The sequence below is a fragment of the Schistocerca gregaria genome, chromosome 5, assembly GCF_023897955.1.
Source record: "Schistocerca gregaria isolate iqSchGreg1 chromosome 5, iqSchGreg1.2, whole genome shotgun sequence".
Lineage (NCBI taxonomy): Eukaryota > Metazoa > Arthropoda > Insecta > Orthoptera > Acrididae > Schistocerca > Schistocerca gregaria.
The window spans coordinates 411,326,977-411,350,875 of NC_064924.1; the positions used below are offsets into that span (position 1 = coordinate 411,326,977).

At 42.5% G+C, this 23,899-nt stretch overlaps 1 protein-coding gene across 10 annotated transcripts in view; it reads left to right on the forward strand.

Annotated features, from left to right (window-relative positions):
* Window positions 1-23,899, forward strand: part of LOC126272212 (S phase cyclin A-associated protein in the endoplasmic reticulum) — a 554,765-nt gene that overhangs the window by 436,739 nt on the left and 94,127 nt on the right. For all 10 annotated transcript variants that reach the window (XM_049974904.1, XM_049974906.1, XM_049974905.1 and 7 more), the window contains one exon: window positions 20,115-20,331. In XM_049974904.1, the coding sequence (XP_049830861.1) occupies window positions 20,115-20,331 (217 nt within the window). The remainder of the gene's footprint in view (window positions 1-20,114; window positions 20,332-23,899) is intronic.

Genomic DNA, 23,899 nt, shown 5'->3' on the forward strand with positions numbered 1-23,899 from the left:
TAACTAATAAACTGCTAAGGTCATCAGTCCCTAAGCTTACACACTACTTAACCTAAATTATCCTAAGGACACACACACACACACACACACACACACACACACACACACACACACACACACACACACACACAAACACTGACACACACGCCCGAGGGAGGACTCGAACCTCCGCCGTGTTTGTTATAGTAGTGGTATCGTGTGAAAAATCTCAGTGCTGCTTGACGACTGTTAAACAGACTGTCATTCACGCTTATAAAAAGTAGGGATGGACCCAAAATTGAAACCTGTCGGACTCACTTCGCTATTACTACCCTGTCATTTAAATTGTCTCCCCCTTCCAAAATTGTTTGAATTATTGAGCACAACTTTTTGTTCTTTATTTGTTTATTTTGATTCAGACACGTTGAGCCACGAATTTCATAGCTATGATGATACCAAACTGCCATTGTCGTTACTACTTGACTGTTGGCCGGCTGATAGTCACTGGATTGACTGGCTTCATGGGTCCGCTTTTCGCCGACACTGATGCGTGATTAATTGACTTTCTTGTTGTAAACGCCTATATGCACAGTCTTAAATGCCTCCGCAGTGTGGAGTTGTGGAAAGAACATCCCGCCGAGATTGCAGCAGCCACCCCTCTTGAGTGTTTGACAGCCGAACCATAGATTACAGTGCTGTTCAGAGAGCGGGCCTGCATTGTTCACGAAGTAACGCGCAATCTCCGCCGGTTGCAGTGTGGACGGACTGTCCCTTTCGCCGCCCCCTCGAGTCGCCCCCTGCATGCGCCACCCCCAGCTTTCTCCCGAAATGTATAATCCCAGATAGTGGCGCACGCTGCGCGCGGGCTAATGGTAGGGGAGGCACGCGGGAGGCAGCGGCCCGTCCTGGCGTCCCGCACCGATAACACGGCGTGCGGTCGTTCTCAGCCGGTGTGTGTCAGTGCTTACAGAGCCCATCGAGAGTTTTCCTCTTTCTTCTGTCGGTACTTGTGAGCTGCAGAAGTCCAGTAATGCCGTCATCAACGCCAAGTTTGGTTTCAACACCTCTGTGCTGTACTAGGAATAGTCCTGTTATGGATGGTATGCCGTTCTGTTTCTTCGGCTTTTGAACTGACTTGCATAGCCAGTTATAGGAAAACCTACAGTTGAACATGGGCCCCGAAACACGGCGAAACCCTGCGTGTTTCACATAAAAAATAGCCAGAAGTGAAAGAAGTTGTAAGGGGCGACAGGAAAATTCGCCATCAACGATGACGCGAAATCGGTGGTTTCTTCGAAACGACAAGTGATTTGGCTTCCTCCTCATTTCCGAGAGAAACTGTAAATCTGCGGCCACCAGTTGATTAACTGATATTGAGTACATGTTGAAACTGGATCTTGACTTATTTCTCAAGGCGTATAACAGACGTAAAAATCACCATTTCCCTCTGAAACACCTGATGCTTATGATGCGACGTGAAACAAAAATACATTACTTCCTAGGAAGTCCATTCCGGTAACGGTTTTACCGAAACTTTCGCGGAGCAAATCGTAAAAAATGACGCGTTCTTATCAATCTTAAATACGGTGCAAGCATTAAACTGGATATTTTTGTAGTGCGGAAATATAAATACGACAACCATCAAATACAGCGTGTTACTTTCGCAAGCTCTTAACTACCATGGCGCTTCCTTGATTTGCTTGTAACAGCCAATCACACTACAGGATATGTGACATCAATAATGGTTCAGATGGCTCTGAGCACTATGGGACTTAACTTCTGAGGTCATTAGTCCCCTAGAACTTAGAACTACTTAAACCTAACTAACCTAAGTACATCACACACATCCAAGCCCGAGGCAGGATTCGAACCTGCGACCGTAGCGGTCGCGCGGTTCCAGACTGAAGCGCCTAGAACCGCTCGGTCACTTCGGCCGGCAAGACGTCGATAAATGTGATGAAATTCATAGATATGTTCTTACATTCAACAGAACACTGAAAAAAAAATTAAATAAGACAAAAGGAAAGAACACACAGCACATGGAAAATAAACTGTCACAAGAAAGCACCGAAACTGGGCATGTAATAAAAATATTTTTTTTTATGTACGCAGTTGTGAGTGACAAACCCAGGACTGTCCGGTGATCGGACCCAAGACACTTGGATCCCTATTCTAGTACTTTATCAACGGCTTCAATGATCCTGATTACAGGCCTGTATCGGTGAAGTCAATCTGTTACACAATTGTGGAACACGTCTTAAGCTCACGCATTCCTAACGGTTTTGGAGAAATATTACGATTTTGATTCGTATTTTCGAATGTTTATTGACGTCAGCTGTTAGCGACAGATGAAAATTTGTGCCAGACATGGACCCGAACCCGGATTCCTCGCTTATCGCGAGTGGTCCCCTTCGGCTATCCGACACGTTACTGGAGCGACCCGAAGTTCCAGTTATCGCGGAGTCCACAGCGTGAACATATACACACTGTATAGACACAGACGTTTGTAACCGTAAATAATACGTCCATGCCTCTCCTGTGAAGGAATCATGAAATTTGCAAGCGTAAGAATTGTGTACTTGGTGATACATGGAAGTTTGGATCGGTCCTGGAGACGTGCACAGATAGCCGAAGTGGCTAAGGAGACAAGTCGCGATGAGCAGGAAATCCGGGTTCGGATCCCTGTCCGGCACAAATTTTCGTCTGTCGCATTCAGCTGATTTCAATCCGGATTCGCAAAATGCAAATCAGTTTCGTAATATTTACCACAGCTGTAATCGTGAGAACAGTGTGTATCCCTTCAGACATATTGTTAATGCATGTCGGAAGAGCGTTATAATGTGAAGATATAGACACTGTAATGATCAGTGATGTTTTGGAGAAAGTAAGTGTGTCTATAGGAATCAACTTCAGTTCCACAAAAAGAGATATTGTGAAACACAGTTCGCTCTTTTCGTCCATGGTATTCGAGTGTTGTAGATAACGGTGCCGTGTTATTCGACATCTGGAAGGCATTTGATATAGTTCTGCACTTACCGCTTATTTAACTAAAAAGTAAACCCAAACCCCAGATTCTATAGAGATCGAACTCCCGTATACAAAGAAGCTTCAAATGTCACATTAGTTTAACAAATGAGTTAATGCATTAATAATTTGACATTAATCACGTAAGCGAGAAAAAGTGTAGAAGGACTTTGAAATTACGTTAAAAGTTTGTTGGAGGTTTCTAAGCTCTCTCATTGTAAAACACTGGATTGGTATATTCTGGGTAACTTGTGTTCCGTTTTAAGTGGAAGGTAGTTTTTCACCTATCTCAAAGCTTATGACGTCTCACCTTCTAAACTATGGATCATACAAGAGCATAATTTTGCAGTTGCAGTCAGTGGTATATGTGGATAGTCTGGAAAATGTGTCGCGAATACCTTTAGAAGTAAGGGAGTGATAAATTAAAATGTCATTCCTAATGCTGAAGTTTTACTGTGTGAAAAGTGAAAACATTTAAGCGATAAACTTTTTCCTTTCATCGTTTTCTGCGTGGTGTCAGAGAGAAAAAGTTTCGAAAAATTTGAAATTATGTGTAAAGTTTGTTGGAAGTCGCTAAGTGCTCTTGTTCTTAATACTGAGTGAATAAAAGCTGAGTAATTTGTGCGTCGTAATTTACGGTGCCTCAAGACACATGCACCATTTACAGCTGTAATACCTGTCGTTGCATTAAACACTTAACATAAGATTATAGCTCCTAAAGCATTTAAATTTTTAGATATTGTCAATGGTAATATGAAATACTGAATATCAAATTTTTCTTACTCTTGTAAGCCGTTGGATAGACAACCTGCAACTGAGATAGCAATAGCCGTTTTTTTAATCCAGATTACGAACGTAAGGAATATCTGACAAGCTCAGAGACTAGAGTAAGGACTTGCTGGTAGATATAACTCTACACGTCGTTCTTAATGGGACTCCCAAAGCTGCTTAAGACTGCTGACGGATGCTGCTCTTGTAAATAAGAGAGTTGTAAACCCAGAGAGGTGTAGCAAAATTCAGAAATAGTTGCGCTTGTATGCAGGGATTTTCAGGTGAGCTCCACGGAAAAGATGAAAACGTAGTGCGCATAAATAGACGGAAATACTCGTTACTATTCGATTACACTGCTGGTGATAAATCTATGGTAACTTTTAATATCTGCAAAATTTGTAACAGTATGGGAGAATATGTTTCTAGAGCGACTTAAAGTGGAACCACCACATAAAACTAGTTGTTGGTAATGCCAGACTGAGATTCATTGGAAGGACCCTCAGGAACTGTAACTCATTCACGGAAGAAGTGGCTCACAAATTGCTCATTGGCCTGATTGTTAGGTACTGCGCGTTAGTCTGGAATGCTTATAGTACAGCGCGTATAGAAATAATGACTAGAATGACCCAGGCCTGAGAAGCCTTGGAGAGAATTATATCATTGATTTGTCACCCTTCGTGACGAAATAATTAAATGGACAGGTGAGATACTATTGATCGAAAACATACCTGCAAGTCTATCACTCCTTCACGCCGTTTTACCTGGTAAATTAGGGCTTACGTACAAAACTTCCTGTTTGCTTGACCGTTCAGCATCGGAGCTCGCAAACTAAAACAGACGTTTCGGTTGAGGCTTGATTAAATTTTTAGCGACAGAGAGAAGGGCTACAGAAGTAACTGTAATTGAATTAATATCTGTTTATTGCTCTTAAGATCAGGGAAATAAGCAAGATGGCGTTCAGAATGAGGGGAAAAGCCACGAATCGCCAATTCTGAACTACTACTGGCACAAACAAGCTATCTACTGGAAAAGAAGGCATCAACTCGTATATAAGAAAATAACAGTAAGAGTTCGTTGCGCCTTCAGGGAAATCAAAATTTTTGGCAAGTTCCTGTGGGATCAAACTGTTGAAATCATCGGTCCCTAGGCTTACACACTACATAATCTAACTTATACTGACTTGCTCTAAGGATAACACGCACACCCATGCCTGAGGAAGGACTCGAACATCCGACGGGGGTAGCCGCACGAACCGTAGCAAGCCGCCTAAGGCTGCGGGGATACCCCGTGCGGCGCCTTCAGGGACAATACTGGAGTTATTAAGAGAGAACTAATCAGCGGAAACAAACAGACATTCAATGAGAGATGCGGCTGAGACAAGTACGAGGGTGGGGCGCACTAGCACGTCGCTTACCACATATGCGTTGAAGACCGGTCGGTGTGCAGTTGCAGAACCGGAAGCGAATGCGTTCGTCGCGATCCCTACCCTAGAGCTTTTCTTAAAAAATAAAATATACAGATTCAAACAGTACATTTACTGAACACGTCTGGCTTCAAAGCTCTGAAGTCAAGAACTTGCTGAAACTGGAACTACTGTAAGTTAACGGCTACCTTTCTATGAGACACAATTAGCCGACAGCGTCTAGAGATGCAGCTTCAGAGTGGGACTGCAAAAGAATTTTGTCCCTGTTCTATCGTCTTGCTGGTGACACAGTGATGTGGCTACTCCGGAAAAAAGTAGTTCTACACTCCCAACCTGACTAGGGAGGCAGCGCTGTTATTGCTGCAGCGATTCAGTGGCTGGGAGGACCGCTGGTGTTCTACGTTGGTCACTCTGAAGAGGCGTCAAAGCTGCACCGGCGCGAAAACAATGTCTTCCTCTGCGGAAGCATATTCTCGAACCAAGTTCGAACTCAACGGCTCAAGTCTTCCTTCTCAGGGATTTTCTCTGCCTCGTGATGGCTGGGTGTTGTGTGATGTCCTTAGGTTAGTTAGGTTTAAGTAGTTCTATGCTCTAGGGGACTGATGACCATAGTGCTCAGAGCCATTTGAACCATTTTTTTCTTCCTTCTCAGCAGATCCACCATCTTAAGACTATTTCACTAATTTGACTTCCAGGGAGCTTAAAATTATGCGGAGCTTCTCGTCCAATTGTTCTGTATCTTGGGATTGTGTGGGTAAGTTCGGAATCGCTGGGATAATTACTTTTACGGTGAAATTTGCTAATCAAATTTATCAGCTCCATTAATTATGCACGCAGTCAACTCGTGTTTGCAGTCCTTGGATTCTTCATCTGTCTTTTAGTCATAGTCTGTACTTGGATTTTAAATTAATTAAATATTCCATATCCCTTTCATTGTATGGGTGAGTGAAACGGTCATTGGCATCTCTCAACGTGGATGAACGTTGGTGATAGAAAAGTCTCCTATTTACATCAGGTGGAATGAATAGATGATACAAAGATGATCCAGTGAAGAGTGGCGCGTTTAGTCTCGGGTTCTTTTAGAAAGCACGAGAGTCCTACTGAGATGCTTATCAAATTCCAATGATAACTATGGAAAGTGCGCCACGCCTTTAGTCAGATTTCATTACTTTTTCTTCCTACTGTGAGACTGGACTAGTTAAATAATCGGGTAACGCCGGGTAGCTTATCGGTATCGAACGCGTATTGCCTTTCAGTACGACACCATAAGCAGCCTGTAGGTGCATTTTAAATACACGAACTGCACTTTTTTATCGTCAGTTTCATTGGCTCAAAGTGTTAATTGACTATTAAATCGTCACAGTACTGTATTATACCAATAATAAAGAAGTGTACGTTTCACTCGGTTGCGCGAGTCCAACTTCGTAAGAGACTACGTATTTCCACTGGATCAGTTCATGAGTAGCAGCTGTTAGTCTGCTTTGTGTTTTACATATGGATCTCAACGTCTCTGGACTGATTATAGGATAACCGTGGCGGAGAAGAGGTGAGACCCGTATACGATGCCAAAGATCTTTGACTGATATTATATAAAAGCTTGGACCACGCTCCAATATTTGTAAAAGGTGCCATAAAAAGTAGTGCCGCAGGAAAGACTTTTACAAAAGACACTTCAGCTGTCTTATATTGTAATGCACACGTCATTGAGTTTTTGCTTCAGTACTTGTATATTCCTGGTTTTGTTTTTATGGTTCCAAAAAAAAAATGTTTGTTAATTCATGTATAGCGAAACCTCAGTAGTTGCAGTTTTCATTATTTTTATTGAACTATTTTTCCGTTAATCCGCCATCTGAGGATCGCGATACGCTTGCAGACATTATAATATCTGATCTCAGTTTTTCTTTCCCATTTTATCTGGATTCTCTGTGTGTAGCACGGCGTATATAGGACCATTAGCCACAGGTCGTTAGTTTCTCGTCTCGGAAAGTCATTTAGGTCACTACAACTGTTATGAAGATAAATCTGTTTAGCGCATCTTCCGCTAATACACTGATTTCTTCTTAGTTTCTCTTCCTTTTTTTCACGTGTAAAGGTGCCCTTGTTTTCGTTTTCAAGTGTAAAATGTTGAAAATGCATGTCCACTTGCAATAATTTATTCTTCTTACGTGGCCACAAAACCGAAAACTACGTTTCCGCTTTGTGTCCGTAATTTTTTCTTTTTTAGAATATATTTCTTGTATTTTTTGTAGAGCCTGCGCGGTGCCTCTGTAATCAGATTTTTGTGCTGTTCGTATGGCGGGACAATGTGACTTCAAATTTGGGTCGCGGTGTGTCTTAGGGGGTGACTATACAGGGCCATATTACGTCCTTGTGATTCAGTGAGCGGTGACGACCTGTTGCTGTCTGAAACTTACGAATACAGGGCTGTAGAGTCGAATTCTAAGTGGAAGTTGACGACGTATAATGGTTTTAAAACAAAGTTTACTCATCTGAGATGCAACTTCAGATTACCATTAATATCTGTCTGGTCACTGTGTAGACGATAGGCCTCGACAACAAGTGCTGAAGGAGGGCGCAAACCAAGCAGCTTTCATGTCAGTCACTTCACTATAATTCAAAGTTATTCAGAGTTATGAATTCGCGTAAGTTCATTGGAATTCAATAGTCTTTCGTAACAATCTTCACACGTGCAAATAATTTATAACATTAGCTCGAGCTTGATTCTAAAATAAAATGCTTGAGCATTCAACAGCTATTAAATATGATTATTGTTTACACCTGCTTTTGTCGTATAAAGTGAAGAGTCTTCCAAATACTCACGGAATATTTCTGAGTCCCAAGTACTCTTTACAGCGAAAAGTAGTTCGAAAACGATAGCTACTCGAAATTGATGCCACCTGGAAATAGATTACGAAAACGACGCGCAGACACTCCCCAAACCATCAGTGGTTCAGCGTTGTTCAACGTTCGAACTGTTCTTGCATACGCTCATACATAGCGCTGTCCTGTTCCACACTGGATGCTGCTCGGGAATAATGGAAATTTACTTTCAAACTAAAGTTGATCTTCATGCCTCGATCTTATTTCTATGAGTAATATTATTGGAGATATAGTTCATTGATTGAATCGCACTTTGCGATCTTTGCAAACAAAACATGAGATAATGCTTATTTCTAATGATGAGCGTACGTTTATGATGTATGCCTAATAGGATTTGTCCTCCTATTGTTGGTGTTGCACACAAAACAACTCCGTTCTATCCAGTTCTCCGCTGTCAAGAATATTACTTCCTTCTTTTAATCATGTTAATGAATTGGTCCTTATGTAATGAAATATTTGTTTCTAAGCCAATTTCTTAAGCTAGTGTCTTATCCGAAGGCACAGTGCTGCGTCTGTCTGAGCATTTGATTGTTTTCTATAATCAATTAAGTAATTAAATTCATCAGCACGCCTTCGTATCTGCCAGCTAAATAAATTTGTGAACACTATTGATAACGGTGAGTTCCGGTAGCTAGTGGTATGAACGACACCTCCCTTGGTCTTACGTCTGTTTTGGTATCGCAGTTTCTAATTTTCATATAATTGTATTTATACAACTTGCACTTGCTATAAGCTATGAAGTACTGTACAAAACGTTGAGGTCGTATTATTCGTAATTCCGCCGTGAGATTCTCTGTTGAAAGGTGTGTCTGAATTTTGTACAAGGCTATTTGCTATGTGTGTATCGTTCATATTAATACATATTCGTGACGATATTTCGCCTTCTTTGGCCTTGGCCAAAGGACATTCCACCATAATCAGGAACATCTCTGATTGTGATTCGGCGATTTTCCAGAGCCATTTTCTTTACTTCTTCCACAGTGTCGTCGATAATGGACGTGCTAGGGCGTTCAGTACGGTCGTCGTCTCGAACTTCTTCTCGACCCTCTTTGAAACCTTTATATCACTTACTCATAGTAGAGTCGCCAAAAGCTTGAGTCAACATATCGAAAGCGGTGCTCACTTCATTCAATTTTTGAAGAAAAATTTAAAGCAAACCAGGGAAGACGAATGGAATATTCCAGAATTTGAAACACGAACATCTGCTAGCATGAGTTTCTTAGAAGTAGATACCTTAGGGGTTGCGAAGCAACTCAAATCGCTTGACACGGGCAAGTCTTCAGGTCCAGATTGTATACCGATTAGGTTCCTTTCAGATTACGCTGATACTATAGCTCCCTACTTAGCACTCATATACAACCGCTCGCTCACCGATAGATCTGTACCTACAGATTGGAAAATTGCGCAGGTCGCACCAGTGTTCAAGAAGGGTAGTAGAAGTAATCCATTTAACTACAGACCTATATCATTGACGTCGGTTTGCAGTAGGGTTTTGGAGCATATACTGTATTCAAACATTATGAATCACCTCGAAGGGAACGATCTATTGACACGTAATCAGTATGGCTTCAGAAAACATCGCTCTTGTGCAACGCAGCTAGCTCTTTATTCGCACGAAGTAATGGCCGCTATCGACAGGGGATCTCAAGTTGATTCCGTATTTCTAGATTTCCGGAAAGCTTTTGACACCGTTCCTCACAAGCGACTTCTAATCAAGCTGCGGAGCTATGGGGTATCGTCTCAGTTGTGCGACTGGATTCGTGATTTCCTGTCAGGAAGGTCGCAGTTCGTAGTAATAGACGGCAAATCATCGAGTAAAACTGAAGTGATATCAGGTGTTCCCCAGGGAAGCGTCCTGGGACATCTGCTGTTCCTGATCTATATAAATGACCTGGGTGACAATCTGAGCAGTTCTCTTAGACTGTTCGCAGATGATGCTGTAATTTACCGTCTAGTAAGGTCATCCGAAGACCAGTATCAGTTGCAAAGCGATTTAGAAAAGATTGCTGTATGGTGTGTCAGGTGGCAGTTGACGCTAAATAACGAAAAGTGTGAGATGATCCACATGAGTTCCAAAAGAAATCTGTTGGAATTCGATTACTCAATAAATAGTACAATTCTCAAGGCTGTCAATTCAACTAAGTACCTGGGTGTTAAAATTACGAACAACTTCAGTTGGAAGGACCACGTAGATATATTGTCGGGAAGGCGAGCCAAAGGTTGCGTTTCATTGGCAGGACACTTAGAAGATGCAACAAGTCCACTAAAGAGACAGCTTACACTACACTCGTTCGTCCTCTGTTAGAATATTGCTGCGCGGTGTGGGATCCTTACCAGGTGGGATTGACGGAGGACATCGAAAGGGTGCAAAAAAGGGCAGCTCGTTTTGTATTATCACGTTATAGGGGAGAGAGTGTGGTAGATATGATACACGAGTTGGGATGGAAGTCATTAGAGCATTGACGTTTTTCGTCGCGGCTAGACCTTTTTACGAAATTTCAGTCACCAACTTTCTCTTCCGAATGCGAAAATATTTTGTTGGGCCCAACCTACATAGGTAGGAATGATCATCAAAATAAAATACGAGAAATCAGAGCTCGAACAGAAAGGTTTAGGTGTTCGTTTTTCCCGCTCGCTGTTCGGGAGTGGAATGGTAGAGAGATAGTATGATTGTGGTTCGATGAACCCTCTGCCAAGCACTTAAATGTGAATTGCAGAGTAGTCATGTAGATGTAGATTCTGATCCATTATTTTCGAAAGTAAAAATCGCTGAGCACTCGAAAACACACACGACCTTCTCGACTGTCAAGAATAAATATTCACAACAGCTGAAAATTGAAACATACATCAGGAATATGTGTGCCAACAAGATAAAAAAAATTGAAAATCGGATGTTTAAAGCCTTCAGAATCTAAAAAAAACGAACGTTACTTCTGATCATAGCTATAAGCAGCAGCCGCAGGGCAAGAAAAAGCAGAATGTAACACTTTGCGATTTCTAACCTGGAGCGAGCTATATTGTTTCATCCGTGTGCTTTGGTTTGGTAGTTGAATTCCTGCGCTTTAATTTAATGGACACAGTCTTCGCGTTTCCGTTTGTGTCAGAAAATAAACCGTGACATTTTGCAAGTTCCTAACCAAGAGCGAATAATCTAGTTTCACATGTGTGCTTTGGTAGTTTCCCTTTTGAATCTCTGCATGCTAATCTACTTTATTTGACAGCTCTGGCGTTTTCGTCAGTGTCTACAGTAGAGTTTCGTTCCGTGTGTCGATGGCCGTTTGTTCTTTTGGTTTGAAAGCTAGTGGTCGCTCGTTGGAATTAATCAGTGAGTCAGGCAGGCAGCAGCAGCCGCCGGTCGTGAAACATCAGCAATAGGGAAGTAACCGATTTTGTGACATTTTAGGAGTTCCTAACCGGGACTGAATTCTATAGTTTCATCTATGTGCTTTGGTAGATTAATTTTTGAATTTCTCCATGTTAGTTTAATATTTAATAGACATGGTGATTGCCTTTTTGTCAGTGTTTGCAGTTTAGTTCCGCAGCTCGTGTAGATAGCCGATTGTTTCTCTGTGTAGCGTAGTTTTCCACCGCCTCCAGTATGGATAGCGACTGTGATTTCTGTGTGCAGATGCGGGCTGAGTTGGTGACACTTCGCGCTCAGCTCCAGGGTGTATTGACATCGGTTGCACAGGTTGAGTCTGCAGTGGATGGGCATCACTGTTGTGGGCCGGCTGTGGAGATCCAGTGGGCGTCCACCAGTCGATCTGCACCAGTGGCCAGCCCAGTTACTGCTTGCATTGAGGCTGACTCCTGACCCATCGTCAAATGGGGTGTCACCTAGGGGCATGGCAAGCTGCGAAAGACTTCCCAGAGGGCCGAACGTAATGTCTCCCTGGTTAATCTTACAGGCAGGTTGCAGGTGCAGTCAGTGGCTGACACTGTCCCTTAGCTGGACGCAGTCGCTTTTCCTGTTGCAAAGGAAACGTCTCAGTCTGCAAAATCTGGGCAGTCAAAAGGGGTGGAATTATTGGTTGTTGGGAGCTGAAACATTAAGCGCGTTTTGGGGCCGTTAGGTACATGGCTGGCAAAGAGAGGAAGAAAGCAGTGTGCACTCCGTGTGGATACCGCGTGGAGTCCTTCCAGACGTGGAACAAGACCTTCCGGGTGCCATGAAGACCGCATTGTGCAGCCAGCCAGCTTCAGCTCGTGGCTCACGTCGGGACCAATAATGTGTGTCTCTTTGGATCTCTGTGGTTTCGAGCGACAGTCTGACGTGGTAAATACAGCTAATCTTGCTTGCGAGATGAAAGCTAAGCTCACCATTTGCTGCGTAGTCGACAGGACTGATTGCGGACCTGTAGTAGAGAGCCAAATGGAAGATCTGAATCAGAAGCTCAGACGGCTCTGCAATCGTGTAGGCTGTAGATTCCTCGACTTACGCAATGGGGTAGTGGGGTTTCTGGTCCCGCTAAATAAGTCAGAAGTCTGGTCGTTTGTAAAGTTCGCTAGCTGCGAGACGCTATTAATGGCTTCTCTGCGCGATATCAATGGGAATATTATCGATGACACATCTGCTAAAGCAGAGTTACTAAACACAGCCTTCCGAAATGCCTTCAGCAAAGAAGATGAAGTAAATATTCCAGAGTTCGAAACAGGAACATCTGCCAACATGAATAACTTAACAGATATCCTCGGAATAGTGAAGCAACTCAAATCATTTAATAAAAGCAAGTCTTCCGGTCCAGAGTGAACACCAATTAGGTTCCATTCAGAGTATGTTGACGCAATAGCTCCATAATTACCAATCATATACATCTGCTCGCTCGACGAAAGATCCGTACCCAGAGACTGGAAAGTTGCATAGGCCAGTGGAGTTCGAACACTATGAATTACTTCGAAGAGAACAGTCTGTTGACAGACAGTCAACACGGATTTATGAAGTGTTGAGTGCTATCGACAAGGGATTTCAAATTGCATTTGTAGATTTCCAGAAGGTTTTTGACACTGTACCTCACAATGGCTTGTAATCAAACTGGGTGCCTATGAAATATCGCCTCAGTTTTGCAGCTGGATTCGTGATTTCCTGTCAGAGAGGTCGCAGTTCTTAGTAACTGACGACTGAAAGTTATCGGGTTAAAACAGAAGTGATTTCAAACGTTTCCCAGTGTGGTGTTATAAGCCATATGCTATTCATTTATTTATATTAACGATTTAGGAAACAATCTGAGCAACCGTCTTACGTTGTTAGCAGTTCATGCTGTCTTTTATCGTGAAGTAAAATCATCAGAATTTCAACAAAAAAGTTGCAAATCGTTTTAGAAAAGATATCTATATGGTGCGATAATTGACGGCTGACCCTAAATAATGGAAAGTGTGAGATCATCTACATGAGTGCTAAAAGTACTCCGTTAAATTTCACTTACACTGTAAGTCAATCAAATCTAAAGATTATTAATTGAGCTAAATACATAGGAATTGCAATTACGAACAACTGAAATGGGAAAGAACAGTTAGAAAACGTGATGAGGAAGGCGATCCAAAGCCTGCATTTTATTAGCAGAACACTTAGAAGATGCAACAGGTCTACTAAAGAGGCTGCATACAGTACGCTTGTCCGTCCTGTTTTGGAGTAATCCTGCGCGGTGTGGGATCCTTACCAGATAGGATTAACGGAGTACCTCGAGAAAGTTCAGGAGAGTGTAACGGACATAACAGGATTTGGGTTGGACGTCATTAAAACAAAGACGTTTTTCGTTGCGATGGAATCTGCTCCCGAAATTTCAATCACCAACTTTCTCCTCCGAATGCGAAAATACTTTGTTGACGTGACCCTACACAGAACGAAACGATCATAATAATCTAATTAGAGCAGTCAGAGCTTGCACGAAAGGATAGAGGTGTTCTTGTTTTCCGCGCTGTTCGCGAGTGGAATAATAGAGAATTATTGTGGAGGTGGTTCGATGAACACCGCGGGCACTTAAGTGTGATTTGGAATGTAGCCGCATACATCCTATTCTTCTTTATAGAATAGTAACTCACTACCCAGCATTGCTCGAGTATGTATTTATTCCAATCTTCTTTTAATCCATTTCCTCCTCGTCGTCCTCCTGCCTGTCTCTTCCCTCTCCCCATCTGCTTCCTCGTCCTCCTTCCCCCCCCCCCCCTCTCTCTCTCTCTCTCTGTCCACACCCTCCTTCCCCACCGTTCTGTTCATCACTCCCACCCCAATAGAAGTTTGCTGGTTTTCACCCTCTCAGTATTTCTTTGTAAACAGTGAGTAATATGTACGAAGATTGGTTGAAATTGACCCAGGTATTTCGGAGGAGCTTCTTATGCACTGTATCACCCGTGTACGCAGATGTCACGTATATTTAACACATTTCACCCGTATTTATACACATAGTCCAATGTGTCTCTAGCGAATTTCTCCTTGCATTTCCATTTTCACGCAGCTCATTGTTGATGACGTCGTATCTCCTGAATTTGTAATGTAGGTTAATTCTTACAAAGAAGAAGACAGCAACGAGCCACTATTAATACTGCTGTTTATTTAGGTAAATAGCGCCGTTACCGGTTTCGAACTGGCATGTTCATCATCAGACGGCTGTTCACATGATTTTCAAGACTGTTGCGAAGTATTTTTGGTGTGTTGTTGCCGTGGAAAATTCCGCGCGATTTTGTTGCGAAATTGCAGGATTGTATTTTTGAATATTCCAAAATATATCCAGCACTCATGTAATTTGTACATCACCATATTGTGCAATGCACCACACACACACACACACACACACACACACACACACACACACACACCAAAAGGAATTTGCCACATGTGAAGTTCTCACAAAGATTGCAGATTTACAAATTTGTAAATTTGTATTGCTAGTAAGTAGTTGGCGACAGTGGATGAACTATTTCGCAGTGTCTACATTCCAGTCGGACAGGGAGCTACAGTACTTATTGATATCAGAGTTGTGAAAAGCTTAACCCTTTCTGGAGGGTCAAAGTGATGCTGACGGCTCTTATATAAACTGGTTTAGTGGGTGTAGTAGTTCACAGAATTAATTCCGGTCAGTCAGTAAACAATTCCTAATAATTCTGGGGAGCATTAAGTCGCGTAATTTGTCTTACGCGCCCGAAGAGTGCTACTAGGGGGTGGGGGGGGGGGGGGCGTAAGTGCGACTCGGCGCGTGGGCAGACGAAAGGAACGTTTCAAATCTACTTATTGTTATTCTTGTTGTAGAACATCTGATAGTGTCAGTAAATGTCTAAACCGTAACTGGCAGTGTTAATATACACGGAGGAGTCAAAGAAACTCTATCTTATAGAGCCCCCGCCAGGACACAGAAGTGCTACAACACGACGTGATATGGACTCGACTAATGTCTGAAGTAGTTCTGGAGGGAACTGACACCATGAATCCTCAGAGCTGTCCATAAATCGATAACATTAAGAGGGGGGTGGAGATCTCTTCTGAACAACACGTTGCAAGGCATCCCAGTTAGTCTCAATAATGATCATGTCTAGGGAGTTTGGTGACCAGTGGAAGTGTTTAAACTCAGAAGAGCCACTCTGGAGCAATTCTGAACGTTTGGGACGCCGCATTGTCCTGCTGCAATTGCCCAAATCCTTCGGAATGCACAACGGACACAGATGGTTCCAGGTGATCAGACAGGATGCTTACGTATGTGTCACCTGTCAGAGTCGTGTCTAGACGTACCAGGGATCCCATATCACTCCAACTGCACACGCCCCGCACCATTACAGAGCCTCCACGAGCTTGAACAGTCCCCTGCTGACATGCAGGATCCATTTGTTCATTAGGTTGTCTGAATACATGTACACGTCCATTCGCTCGATACAATTTGAAACAAGATTCTTGTGACCAAGCAAGATGTTTCCAGCCATCAACAGTCCAGTGTCATTGTTTACCGGCTGAGGCGAGGAGTAAAGCCTTGTGTCGTGGAGTCATCAAGCGTACACGTGCGGGCCTTCGGCTCCGAAGGCCGATATCGATGATGATTCGTTGAATGGTTCGCAAACTAACACTTGTTGATGGCCCAGCATTGAAATCTGCAGCAATTTGCGGAAGTGTTGCACTTCTGTCACGTTGAACGATTCTCTTCACTCGTCTTTGGTCCCGTTCTTGCAGGACCTTGTCCCGACCGCAGTGATGTCGGAGTTTTGAGGTTTTACCGGATTCATGATATTCACGGTACACTCGTGATACGGTCGTACGGGAAAATCCCCATTTCATCGCTACCTCGGAGATGCTGTGTCCCATCGCTGTGCGCCGACTCTAACACCACGTTCAAACTCATTTAAATCTTGATAACTTGCCATTGTAGCAGCAGTAACCAGTCTGACAACTGCGCCTGACACTTGTTGTCTTATATAGGCGTTGTCACTGTTCGACGCATGTATATACGAGTTTCTTTCGCTTCCGTGTTGAACGAGAGTGTGAGTGATTAATAGAGCTGAATAGACACTTCTTGACAAAAATAAAAGCAAATAGGAAGGTAGATTAGGTTTTAACTCTTGTCGAGAACAAGTTCATTAGAGACGGAGCAGGATTCTTTCAAGGATAAAGGTAGGAGGAGGAGAAATGAAACTTCAAGGATGAAGATGATATGCGATGCTATTGTAGTGATTATAAAATCGACTCATATTAATAAACATTTGGCTGTATGAGCCGGCTTAGAATATGACGTTGCACCCCCTGTATACTGGATGCATGCACTGATTCGGTTGCGAATGGTGTCATAAAGCTGTTGTGTCTTCTTCTGAGGATAGCTGGTCTGCAGCTGTTGTACCCCATCCTTGAACTTCTGGAAGATTTTAGAGATTTTCTAACCGTCTGGTCATCTTAGCTTTGGATACTTGCCTTGAACTGACCGTTCTTTACCGTCAGGCAGAGGACACGCGTGACTCAATGAATATCACGGACGCGAACAGTCATTGCCCTCTGCTACTACATGAATACCAGAACATTGCTAATAACACCGGTCTTCCAGTATTAAACTATGTATTTCCTGCGGAGCGAAAAAGACGAAGATCAAGACACCACGCTCTTATCACAGCCAGGACTCCCACGAAATTGAATTCAGTTCCATTGATGAATGGAAACGCTGCTGGCAACAAAACTGTCCTCCACAATGCTTGAAACTGCCCTGAATCTGGAGGAAACTGTCTGGATTTGACAAGCCTCGGGTAATTTGATCTACCCTGAACCGCATCCGAACGGGCCATGGAAGATGTGCAGACACTCTCCACAAGTGGGGCAAATCATTACCGTCTTGTGAATATGGTGCGGAACGAGAATCCGTTTCTCATGTTTTATGAACTTGTTGCGCACATGTCTGCAAGGGCCCTTTCGGAGATTTCCTGACAGCAACGAGTGGTGTGGTAAAATTCATAAAAGATCTTGATACGTGTATTCATTTTTTATCATTTGTGTAATTTTGTGGACATGTAGTAGTTTTGTATTCTTTGCGTATGTTTTGTCATGCGATAAATAAGTAAAACTGGGATTATTTCCGAGCTGGACCAACACGTCTACTATCTGTGAAAGAGCTGGGGATCTAGCTGAGCACTGGTAGTACCTCAACATCCTGGACACGTTGAGAGGAACATGTTCCATGTGTGGACGAGCGTTTCATGTTGAGGAATAACACGACGGTACTGTATTAGGACAGTTAACACACGAAGATGCAGGATGTTCGTGACGTAGCGTTGTGGCAGCAGAATTGTCTCCGACACTACGAGCCGTGATCTGAAGTCAGTGGAAGAATGGGACCTCTCGTCATACTCTCCGACGATGATCATCGCTGAACGCAGTGTGATACCATTCTGTAGTGGTCCACACCTCTCGGTCGGTCACAGCACCACTCCAAACGCAGCCGCTTGTGTTAGTTAACGGCAGCCAACGCATGGGACGATAATTCTCTTGTCTGGCTGCTGCTAGTCTCCAAGCAGTGGTACAGGATGACACAGAATATTGTAAGGAGTCCTATAACTTGCTCTCGGATGGCAGGTGCAAATGTGCATGGCTTACAGTGTGACTGGTGTACAATAGGGCAATACCCCCTTGTGGTGGTCAGGATGGATGCCAACTTGGCTGCGAGTCTGCCTGCCCTCACGTTCCCTTGCAGTCTAATACGGAGAAACTGTCCTATCCGAGTGCTTTACATATCTGGATGTTGCACGATTCAGCATGCCAGTGTACTGGAGACTCGCAGTGAGGTACGTTACAATACTGTGTGGTGCTGATAACACTGTCTCATAAGGGCATGCGGCAGCTTCGTGTCCTTTCAGCGATTACTCAATATCTAACGCCTTGTGCGCCGCTTATGTACCCTATTAGATATGGTGTAACACTAGACACGTGTAACACTAACGCAACCTTGTGGCCTTTCTGCCTGTCGCATATAATTAGAAGTCTAATCATGTAAATATCTGCCGATTGTGTGTACGTGTAAGAGCTACATTGGCACCCGCCTATGTCTTCTGGTGCTTCATGTCGGGTAGTGTGTTTAGTAAGATCTCTGTTAGTCTAATGACATATTTATATAAACCTGCTGTTTTTGATGCTCGCAGAGACCTCTGTATAGCAGGCAGTTTATAAAGAGTTTGGACGCAAGCTTTAAGGGGAGGTACCGGTGAAATTTCATTTCAAAAAAATAGCAGGAGACTGAAAATTTGTTAAATGACATATATTGACGTGCTGAGTTCAGTGGATAAATATCATTTGCTAAACATAATTTTTTCATCTTTTTAGTTATTTTTGAGTTTTTGAGTTTTGAAAAATTATTTTTTCAAACCCATACGTGGAGTTATTGGTTGTCACAGAATATATTCGCAAAACTGTTTGGGCCAAAAATGTTTTAAAATTTACAAGGAGTAGTAAATTTTCGTTTCGACCGTTTTGATTTTTTCAAAGAAATTGAAGTGTAGTTACCTTCTTAATAGTAGATAGATACGAAAAGTGTAAATAGGTTACAAAAACTTTCTTTGCACAATGTGAGACAAGAATTTAGCGTGAATTGGAGTTACTATGACATTATACAGTGTTAGACCCAGTATGAAGGAAAAATAAATGAAAGACGACTTGATACTATGAAACATTTAGTTTTACATATTACGTCACTCATTCCCGTCTCTGCTGCGTCGGCATGGGTGAGACGCCGGCAGCGTGTGTAGACGGCCACACGGAATGAAAGTAAGCGGTCGCCAGGCGTCATCCACATGTCACCCGGCTTCCGCGTTACGTTAGAGTTCGTAGACTGCAGGGGCGTTACCGCTAGAGTGCATGTATACACTGTAGTATGAATGTATTCGGATGTTGATTACCCGCTCGACCGCAGCCACCCATCCTGGACCGGAAACCGTCATAAATATTCACTTTCCAGTTCACAACTGAGTCGGCCGCGAATGTAAATCACGAAATTTGCAAAAATAAAAGAATTTAAACTATAGTTACGCATATTTATTTACGTTAATTTCGGATGAACATATGTAGACTATTAGAAACAGATACATACACGATTTCAGATGTGCGTACAGCTTATGCACGTATACAGACACAATTAATATTTCAATTAAAGTTCTGCGTTGTACAGATGTATCTAATGCTGGAAAACTAACTATACTTCAACATTTTTGAAAAAAAGAAATCAATATGACTGCAATAAAAAGTGCTGCTACTCTGTCAGTAGTAAACATTTTTGGCTCGAATTTTTTAAGAATACATTCCGTGATAACCAAAAACTACACGTATGGTTTGAAAAAATAATGATTTGGAAAAAAATGATTTTTTTCAAAACTCAAAAATTCAGAAGTGATGAAAAATATTTTGTTTAATAAATTGGATATACCCGCTCCATTCAGCATGCCATAGAAGTTACGAGACCAATTTTCAGCCCTCTGCGACTGTTTGGTCTTTTTCAACCGGGTTGAATTGTGGCCGGTACCTCCCCTGAAAGCACGGACGAGGGCAGCGACGTCGCGAGGACTGCAGCGCGTGGTGTGTGTGCGGCAGGTGCAGCGGCGCGGCAGACGGCGGCACGCAGCTGTCTGGCGCGCTGCAGGTGACGGAGCTGGTGGGCGCCGTGTCGATGCTGTACGGCGCGCTGCTGCGACAGGGCGCGCCCGCCGCCAAGCCGCCCCCGCCGCTGCCGCCCCACACCGTCAGCGTCGCGCTCGCCACCTTCCGCCTGCTCGGCCACGTCGCCGAGCTGCACCTGCCCATGTTCCAGGTACGTGTGGCCCACTGACACGCTACTGTAGTCTGCTGTAGTGTAAGCGCAGCGGCCTGTAAGCGTTAAACACGTCTCTTGTGACTTGTTTTTTTTATAAATCCTGTGGGACTTAACTGCGAAGGTCATCAGTCCCTAAGCTTACACACTACGTAACCTAAATTATCCTAAGGACAAACACACACACACACCCATCCTCGAGGGAGGACTCGAACTTCCGCCGGGATCAGCCGCACAGTCCATGACTGTAGCGCCCTTGACCGCTCGGCTAATCCCGCGCGGCGACATTATGTTAGAGAAATTACAATCCTATGCTATAAATGGAACAGCATATGAGTTGTTTAAGTCATATGTACAGAACAGGAAGCAGAAAGTCTCTTTATATGCTTCAAGTGATTCAAAGGAGTTTGCCACTTCATCTAACTGGGGTGAAATTACATTAGGTATTCCACAAGGTTCGATCATGGGTCCCCTCCTGCTCTTGATATATGTGAATGACCTCCCTTCTTATGTGAGACAAGATGCTAAACTGACACTGTGCTCTGATGAAACAAGCATAATTATTAATCCAGTAAAAGAAAGTCCGATAGAAAATGCTACAAATAAGGTCTTTGGAAATGTCTTTAATTGGTTTTCTGCGACTGGGCTTGCTCTGAACTTTGAAAAAACACAGTACATTCAATTTTCTGCTGCAAAAAGTATAATTCCTTCTATAAACGTAACACATCAAACAAGTCGGTAGCCAGGGTAGAGCATACTAAGTTTTTGGGTGTACATATAGCTGAGAATCTTAATTGGAAATTTGATATTTTGGATCTCCTAAAGCGACTAGGTTCAGCAACTTTTGCAATCAGAATAATTGCCAATTTTGAGGATGTAGAAATTAGTAAGCTAATGTACTTCGCGTACTTCCACTCTCTGATGTCATACGGAATAATATTCTGTGGCAACTCAACACTTAGGCCCAAGGTATTCACTGCTCAAAAGAAAGTAGTTAGAATAATGTGTGGGGTTCATAGTCGCACATCTTGTAGGAATCTGTTTAAAAGGTTAGGAATTCTTACAACTGCTTCACAGTACATTTGCCAAGTAATGAAATTTTTTCTGAACAACATGAACTAGTTTAAAATCTACAGCGACATTCATGATTACAATACCAGAAAAAAGAAAGACCTACACTATCCTTTACTTAACCTATTTTTGGCACAGAAAGGGGTAAAATATGGTGCTATAAAACTTTTCGATAAATTAGCAAATGAAATAAAATGTCTGCCAGACGGCAGTAATAGTTTCAAAAACAAATTGAAATCATACCTTCTTGACAACTCCTCCTATACCATAGATGAATTCTTGAATATGAGTAAATAAATCTGGAAATATAATATATGTGTTTGTGCCATTTAAGGAAATGGGATAGATAATAGAAATATTTAGGTATAACACTATAATTTAAACAAAAAAACGAACTTGTTTCCTGTGCGCATTTCTTGTGCATTTGACACGTTCCACATCATAACGGTTTTTCAGTGCTATTGATCAATGGAACACATAACTAACTAAATAACTAACTAACACGTCGCTTGTTATCGGGGCACGGCCCATATCCTACTCATTTACAGGCATTTAAAAAGCAACAGACACGGAGGTGTAAGTTTGTGGAAAATGGCACTCCCGTTCACAATAATTCACTATGTACAACTTAGTACCACAGGACTTAATACAGATATCCTTCACCGCATATCAAAACTCGAGAAACTTTGTAATCCAGAATGGTTCGTACGATGAGATGAATTAGAACAAAAAGGTTCCAGCTGTCTATACTCAAGAACAGATGAAGAAAAGACACCTAGACTGAGATCAGTTGGCCTGGATACCACACAGCCATCTTCGTATGCGTATAATATTCCACAAACAAATCTGAATATTTTTTAGTAACTCTGTGACACACAACCATTTATATTTATTTTTTTATTACCTCCACTTTGGCTTATTAACCACATTCAAGATATAAAAAATATGTATTAACTATGCCTTATGTCAACCCTCGACATACCAATATCATTAACCCGACTTAAAAAAAAACCAAAGAGAGAGGGGGGGGGGGGGAAGCTAGCAGATGGTTAATAACTAAAAGCGATTGTAATAATAAAATACATATAGAAAGCTGTGCGTCAAGGACTTCCTAAAATATATTACAGATGTTGGCAATCGCCTATCAAAATAATTACATCTGACATGATTTGGGACCGACTGGGTCGGACATTGTTGACCAAAAATGGAGCACGTGATAAGGCAAGAGTTTCTGTCGCTGGAGAGAGAAGGCTGCACTTTGAAACACCCCCACGCGTAACTGCAATGAGCGTACTATGTCAAGCGTAACTGTTTGGAAATAAGGTAACTGGTTCTAAACACAGCCGAAACGAGATGGGTAAATTTCATTTTTAGTGAATGAAACAGTCTCGATCGCATATATATTTTTTTTTCATTTCGCCGTCTCCGCTACTCTCATCATCAGATGACAAACCTTAGCACGTACGAAACAAGGTTCGATGTCAGTGACAGAAAGAAACACCTGCTTGGGCCGTCAACCTCGGTTCAGTGTCTGTACTAAAAACCTACACCAACGCCTCGAACAGGTGTAACTTTTTAATACTGGCGCTGAACTTTGTTTGCCTACTTATAAGCTTTTTTTAAATATTATCACGGCGTAATACAGAAATAGATCAAGCAATCTAAACGGCTTCATTCACAAAATCATTCGCAATGATCGCGGGCTGATATAATAAATTTTACTGAAACGTAAATCTACCGTCAAAATTGGGTATCTTCTCTTCTATCAACAAATAAAACAATACATGCTAATTTTGATATTATTAAGAGCAATTCACCATGAGTCTGAAACGACAGAACTGCTCAGTTTGCCAAAAATCAGGAAAACGAGAATATATACAAAAGAACATTATGGTCGCCTGCCAGAGTACTACGGGAAATTCCACTGCATGACTAGTTGGTTATCCCAAGGCTGGTTCTCTTAGGTTAGTAGTGCATACCCATTTATGCGGACTTAAAGTTGAAAATTTCCTATCTAGCTAAAATAAAATTTACTTTTAATTTAAAGAAACACATTTCCTGCTTAATTTCAAAAAGACCTGTACTGTAATGTGTACTGTAATTGTTGTGGATCAAGTAACACGTACATGTCAAGGAAAGGGTGTCATACGTGCGGAGAAACCTGATGCTATCCACATATTCCTTTATATCTGTGCGTCGACGCCTGTACTATGGTTCAAATGGCTCTGAGCACTATGGGACTTAACATCTGAGGTCATCAGTCCCCTAGGCTTAGAACTTATTAACCTTACTAACCTAAGGACATCACACACATCCATGCCCGAGGCAGGATTCGAACTTGCGACCGTAGCAGCATCGCCATTTCGGACTGAAGCGCTTAGAACCGCTCGCCCACAGAGGCCGCCCCTGCACTCTGCAGCGTCTGGTCTTTTGATTAATGTTTATGGCGTCATATCCCCTAAACTATTTGTCGTGCAGTGATATAATTGTGCACTTG